Here is a 6744-nt window from a genome sequence, read left to right on the forward strand (position 1 = left end):
TTGCTCATTTTTCCACATAAAATCTGTGGCCCACTTTGAGATGAAAACTGCTCCGTTTTTGGCCCCTGAACTAAAGTGAGATTGACACCCTTGCATTGTTTTATGTGCTTTCAGTAATATTTTGTTTCAAACTTGCAAATACGAAAGTCAATCATTTCCAGGTTAAGATAAGATGAAGACATTATTTTGAATTAACAAAATTTAAATCTACTTTTTAGGCAGTAGAATATTGTTTTTTGTAAAGCAGTAAACAGTTAAAGATTTTCTCAGGACAATCGAAGTGACGTATATAGGCTTCCCTCTTTCCCACAAAAATCTTTCTTTTTAAGTGTTCAGAAAAATAAAGATGCTCGGGTTGCATTTTGTGTAACACTATATTGTGTTACCTCACACGCCCAGGAGGGAACGGTAATAAAAACAAGGCGATCTGATAACTGGGAGAAACAGACCAAAAGGAGACACACTGGTGAGTGCAGAAATACCTTTTAATATGTATCTGCTTTAAATTTCAAAATTAGTTATAAAGTTTATAATAAAAAAAAGAACTTGCAAAGAAAATTTGCCACTTTTTGATGGATTTTACTTTGAAAACCTTTTTTTTTTTAATTACTATTATTTTACATTATTATTATTACATTTGAAGAGAGTTAAGAGTAGTTATACATGATTGTTTACACATTTCGAACATTATTCTGACCTTACTACATTTTACAAATAGCTTTTAATGTTTTTCTTATTTAAAAAAATTTATTATTTATTGACGCTAATCCGAAGAACAAGCCTTATTATTTAAAAAAATGCTCACATGAATATTAGCATTATTATTAGCAAATCTACCATCAAATCATCAATCAACCTAATGTCTGTCATTGAACTCTGTTTTCCTGAATAAATGTTTGTTTCATGTTTATTAGTTATCCTAATTTTATCCTTATCATATAAATAACAGAGACACAAAAACGCACTAATAATAATAATAATAATAATAATAATAATAATAATAATAATAATAATAATAATAATAATAATAATGCACATAGACACAAACTCCAGTCAACCTGGCATAAATAGTCAGTTGCATATATAAGGAGAACATGCAAATCCTGCACTGAAACACTGGACTGCACAATGCAAACCACTCCATTCCCGACAGCCCTTTTTAAGTTAGTATAATTTTAGCCATTACCCAGCGATATTATTTTTAATCAAAGCAGGATAGCAGGGGATTGTTATATGGGACGTTACAGGTTAAAAGTTCTTTGCCTTTTTTCTGTTTTTTTTAATCATGTAAATGTAATTTGTTCTTATTGTTTAGGTGCTTGTCTGCAGCTCTGTGAAGAAAATGATGAGGTTGATAATTATCATGCACCTGTTTGGCGTTATGTGGAGAACCAATGCCCAGACGCCATCTCAGTGCATTGCAGATGCCACAAACAGGCCTCCAGGTGGGTGTTGTAGGCTATAAGCTTATAGTTACGATCGTAGTTGCTCTTATTTTGTGTCTGCTTTTGTTTAAACCTACAACCTCTTTCTCTTTGGACACCCAGAAAGCTCAGACATGACAGTGTTGTGCGGCACAACGCACATGGAAGTGAGCATCTACATTTGTCCTGTCTACAATGCTCAGTATAATGAGAGTCTGATGGTCCTAAATAATCAAGTCAACAACCCTGAATGTTATGGGACGCCTGATATGACCGCTACCCCGCCGGTTTTAAGATTTCGGTTCCCGATAAATGAAAGTTCCTCCACCGACTGTGAAAATGACCTTACGGTAGGTTTTACATCAGAGTGATGCCTTTTACTGAAAAAAATAAGTTTAATTTCTCTTTTTCGATAGATAACCAATCAAGTTGGGACTGGAATTTTTTCTTCCTACTCAAACGTCCCGTTCGTTAACATCTCTGGTTCGATTGTTGCCATCGACCCATCTGCAGGGCAGATCACCTATAGAGAGCAGATCATATACAAGTACTCCTGCAATTACCCCATGCAGTACCTGATCAATAACACCGAATTGGCTGTGTGAGTGTAACACAAATATGACTGCTGTTCTTCTATGAATATCAGCTTTTCTTCTCCTTCCATAATCACTTGCATGAAGGATCTGGACCAGTGGTTCTCAAACAACGTACAACTACACAACAAATACAACTATAGAGCATAATAATGGAACGAGCGATAACACACATTTTAAAGAATCTCTTTTTGTAAATATGTGGAAAGAAACAGTATTTAGTGCAGTGGTTCCCAACCTTTTTTTGGTTCGTGACCCCATTTTGATATCAAGAATTTCTGGCGACCCCAAAGATATTTCATTTTTCTAGAATTAATTTGTATTGTATTTTTTATTTATTTGTTTATTTATTTTTACTGCATTTTAGTTCAACTAGATTCACAAAGTAAAAGAAAAATACAGTTGTTTAAGATAAAAATAAAAATAACAATAATTCAAAAAATTCAAAAATCTTTTTACTTTTCCAGAAATTTCAGGCAAACCCTATTTGCTAATTTTTCTCTCTTACTCTCTCAAGTACCCCCTGTAGCGCCATCACGTGCCCCTAGGTGTACACGTACCCCCATTTGAGAAACACTGATCTAGACTCCTGTTATATCATGTTAAATTGTGGTAGTAGTAGTAGTTTGCCCATGACTCTCATTTTACGAAAAGCAGAATATGAACTGGATATTTTTTTTTAACTTAATTATTCTCCAAATGTATCACTTATTGTACATATTTCATTTATTGCAGATCAGGTGTAAAGGTTGCTATCAAAGACAACAATGGCAGCTTCATCACCACTCTGAGTATGGCATTGTACAAGGTAAGGGCTCATCTGGTCAGTTAAACATTGAGTGATTATTTCAAATGTTGCTTAAAACCTGGCACTGTTTTGACTTTCTGTGGAGCAGGATCAGAATTACTCGACGCCGCTTGACATCCCAACAACTGGACTGAACCTAAAGACTAAGATCTATGTTGCAGTCACAGCTACCAACCTGACAGAGAGGTATTGTTCTTTCAGAGTTTAAACAGGAGTTCAATGAGAGGGGCGGGGCTTAAGTCAAATTAATTTTAGGTCTGTGAGTGTGCAGAAAACAAGGGAAAGCTTTTGTGTATCAGTGTGTGGAATAAGATCCTGGAACAACTAAAGAGTGCATAGATAGCAAAAAAATAGAAAATATCCCAAAAACATCTTTACGTTGTATGACAATTTTGAAAGTGTGTAATATGTTTATTTTTGTGTGTATTTAATCAAAATCATATAAAGATATGACAAAATTAAGTTATTAACCGCAGCAATGGTTGAAAACAGGATGCTGAGAATTGATTATTTGTAACTGTAATGTATGCAGTAATATATGTAATTGTTTTTTGTTTTTCTGGAGGGAAGCCATCTGCATCAAATATTTTGTTTATTGTAGTATTGGTTTTTGTATTATTGCACTTGTTTGAAATAAAACAGTATATCAAAGAGAACCATTCTTTCAAAAAAAAAAAAGGGTGTTAATCTCTTGAGTGTCTGCTCTTAAAGGTTCCATGTGATGCTGGACAGATGCTATACGACAACAGGTCCTTTTCAAACACAATCATCCATGTATGACCTTTTTGTTGGGTTAGTATAAGTATTGCTTTTTATATGAAATTTCAAAAGTCGCAAAATTATATATTGACTTGTCTCTTATTACTACCGAAGGTGTCCAAGTGATCCACAGACCGTCATTGAACTCAACGGAGACGCCCAACAGGCGCACTTCTCCTTTGAGGCCTTCAGATTTGTGGAACACAGAAATCTCACCGTTTCCACTTTCTTCCTGCACTGCACCACTCGACTCTGTGATGTGACCAAATGCGAAGAGTTAAAACCTGTGCGTGTGCAGCTCTGTAAAAACACTTGACATTTTAACTGTGCATGCTAAGTTATATGGGTTTTGTTAATTCCTCCACAGGATTGTTCAACTTCAGCACCTGGAAGGAGGAGGAGAGAAGCCTCAGGCAGTGGTGACGATGGTGACGATGGTGACGATAGTCCGACCGAAGCTACAATCACCTCTGGACCAATATCTGTGAACAGTCGGACTACCAGTAAGAATTACCTGGAAGTTTAGCATCTTGCTAGTTTCTGTGTTGGGGCAAAGCCAGTGCTTAATTTGTAAATCATGAGATTTAAAGCGCCTTTTGCTATAACTAAATGGACCAATAATATCACGTGAACACAAACAACCGATTAACCTAAATGTTTAATAAAAAAATGATGAATCAACCTTAAAAAAAACAAGGACAATCGCCCGTTACAGAGCGCATCCGTCTCTCATTCTGACACCTGTCAAATCTGCCACGTTTCAGCACCAAGGACAGCGTACAATTAGCCACAAAGGACAACAAACTTCCAGAACACAAAAAGCCACAAATACAAAATCTTTACAGACTTTTACACCATAAATGATCTTATGAATCAGCAGCACAGCAAAAAAATAAAATTTAAATGCACGCTTACCTTTAATTTGTCAAAACTGCCAAAAAACAGCCATGGAGAACTTTGTATCCTCGCAACTTTTTTTTTTTTTTTTTACATATTTCAGAGCCAAGGCCTTGCCAAGAGTTGCAGCTCATCTTAGCTTTAAACTGAGCCTGTCTCAATGTCCATACCAGAACTTTGAGAAGCAATTTTTGCGCAAAATCACACTTACGACGAAGCGTGAGCGTGGCTTGGCTTTGTTCTTTCTCACTCGTGCTCAGTTTTTACATTCAATTTTGTGTGCACAATAGAATGTCCAGTGATTTCAAGTCAATAAAGAACACAGCTGTCCAAATATAATACTTCAAAATGTAATCAAAACATTTAAAAGCAAATGAGGTGCTGGAAAATAAAAAAAAAATAAATAAAAAAAATGGGTGAAGCAGCTGTAGAGCTCCTAATAATCATAGCTGCAACTCAGTCAATGCTTGAGTTGAACATATGCAACATGTCACCTTATAAGATGTGGTAAATATTAAAGCAAATGTGTCCAACTAAAGACCTGGAGGCCAAATCCGGCCTTTTAGAGCAATGGTTCTCAAACTTTTTAGGCTCAAGTAACCCATTTCTCTTATTTCTGAATCCTAATACCGCCTTTGTCCAACTAAAACATTTTGCTTACAAGTTTTTTGAGGGTCAAGTTTGTTTTTTTTGTTTGATCTGCAGTGCGTACTGCTGCTCTCGGCAGCTGTCCAGGGTGCTGAATTGGGTGACAGCAGTACTACTCGGATCGGAGCGTTCTTGTGGCTAGTTTGCGAATCGCGTGAGCCGCGCTGCTCATGGACTGGCATGAGGGTCGAACATCTGGTGGAAGTGGGGGTTGGGGGATCTGTGCGTACTATGAAATTTAACCTGGCTCGTTACTGGTTGTGTGTACTGACTTGATTTATATAGCTCTTTATCACCACACTGAAACAGTCTCAAAGCGCTTTACATATCAGCTCATTCACCCAATCACTCTCACATTCACACACCAGTGGGACAGGACTGCCATGCAAGGTGCTAGTCGACCACTGGGAACAACTTAGGATTCAGTGTCTTGCCCAAGGACACTTCGACACATAGTCAGGTACTGGGATCGAACGCCCAACCTCTCGATCAGAAGACGACCCACTACCACCTGAGCCACGGTCGCCCGTGGCTCAGGTGGTAGTGGGTCGCTACTAACACCTATTGTTTTGTGATGAAATTACTGAGGTGTGCTGTTGAATTTTGCCTCTTACGGAAAACAGAAATAGTTCACTGTTATTATTATTTATCTTTCATGAGTTTGGATATTGGGTTTTAAACCACATATTATAGTTATAATAATATGCACTTTACAGACAATGCCTGTTAATGCATCTGTTTGAATCTTTCAGCTGACGTCGAACCCATCTCAGCTCCTCAGAGTAAGAATTGACAGTTAATGTAATAGTTTGTATTCTTAGATGTAGCGGCTGCTTATTTACTGTTTTTACTTCCTCTTTGCTTCAGCAGGTACTTCAAAGGCCAGCAGCAGCTATGATCGCCGCGAGATGGTCGTAATCCACTTTCTTGCAGTCATTTCCTTCTTCATCATCCTCTGATCATTCAACTCATGTTGAACATCACAAAGAGAACATGCAATTCTCACAGTACTCCCTATTTACAATAGAGAGTAATGTGGTGTTTCATTTCCCAACAACATATCTTCACATCTTTCTTTTTTAATAAAGTTAAATCTATAATTAATAACATTAAAATAAATCTACAGGTAGCATTTAAATTTTGCTAACAGCAAAATATTGTAATGGTAGCAGTCTGCACACAGTCTAATCTGTAGATTGTTGGCTTTCAATGTGCACACTAGCAATGATTTTTGAAGGAATGTTGGTTATATTTAGATTCTGATGTGACACAAGTTTTTAACTTGTGTCTTTATTTCTTTATTGAAATATTTCCTGTATTAAAAAAAAAACATCTTTCTATGTAGATTACAAAGCACTTTTTTAACATAATATATATTTTTTAATTTCTGGGTTCTGAATAAAGTGAGCTCGATAGTATTAAAGCTATAACAGACCAGCACATGTCTTTTTGTGTTCCATTGTAAGTACTGCCTCACTTTTGACTCTTTACTTTCACTTTTGGCTGTAGAATCTCAGGTCACGTGAATTATTTCGGAAGTGTGAAAACCTACATTAAAAAAAGGACGTTGTGGTCCATATTTCACTAATTGCCTGCCTTATTCCTCAAAATCACA

At 36.5% G+C, this 6744-nt stretch overlaps 1 protein-coding gene across 2 annotated transcripts; it reads left to right on the forward strand.

The window, feature by feature from the left end:
- The first annotated feature begins 330 nt into the window (after positions 1-330).
- On the forward strand, positions 331-6566 carry LOC114474298 (zona pellucida-like domain-containing protein 1). Of its 2 annotated transcripts, none has more exons than XM_028464500.1 (11): positions 331-466; positions 1316-1445; positions 1548-1774; positions 1841-2025; positions 2753-2825; positions 2914-3011; positions 3537-3617; positions 3699-3870; positions 3952-4087; positions 5882-5911; positions 5997-6566. In XM_028464500.1, exons 2-11 carry the CDS (start codon positions 1343-1345, stop codon positions 6086-6088), a joined length of 1197 nt encoding a protein of 398 aa, XP_028320301.1. In that variant the 5' UTR covers positions 331-466; positions 1316-1342; the 3' UTR covers positions 6089-6566. The 2 variants fall into 2 exon arrangements, with proteins under 2 accessions (XP_028320301.1, XP_028320302.1); XM_028464501.1 differs by having other exon boundaries at positions 6000-6566.
- The last annotated feature ends 178 nt before the right edge of the window (positions 6567-6744 follow it).

The sequence above is a fragment of the Gouania willdenowi genome, chromosome 13 (assembly GCF_900634775.1).
Source record: "Gouania willdenowi chromosome 13, fGouWil2.1, whole genome shotgun sequence".
In the NCBI taxonomy this organism is placed as follows: Eukaryota; Metazoa; Chordata; class Actinopteri; order Blenniiformes; family Gobiesocidae; genus Gouania; species Gouania willdenowi.

Excerpts from the sequence above, each read along its gene's own strand:
- LOC114474298 (XM_028464500.1), top strand. The coding sequence starts at position 1,343 with ATGATGAGGTTGATAATTATCATGCACCTGTTTGGCGTTATGTGGAGA. Across the intron at positions 2,826-2,913 it reads TGAGTATGGCATTGTACAAG|GATCAGAATTACTCGACGCC; the intron begins GTAAGGGCTCAT and ends TCTGTGGAGCAG. Across the intron at positions 3,618-3,698 it reads ATGTATGACCTTTTTGTTGG|GTGTCCAAGTGATCCACAGA; the intron begins GTTAGTATAAGT and ends TTACTACCGAAG.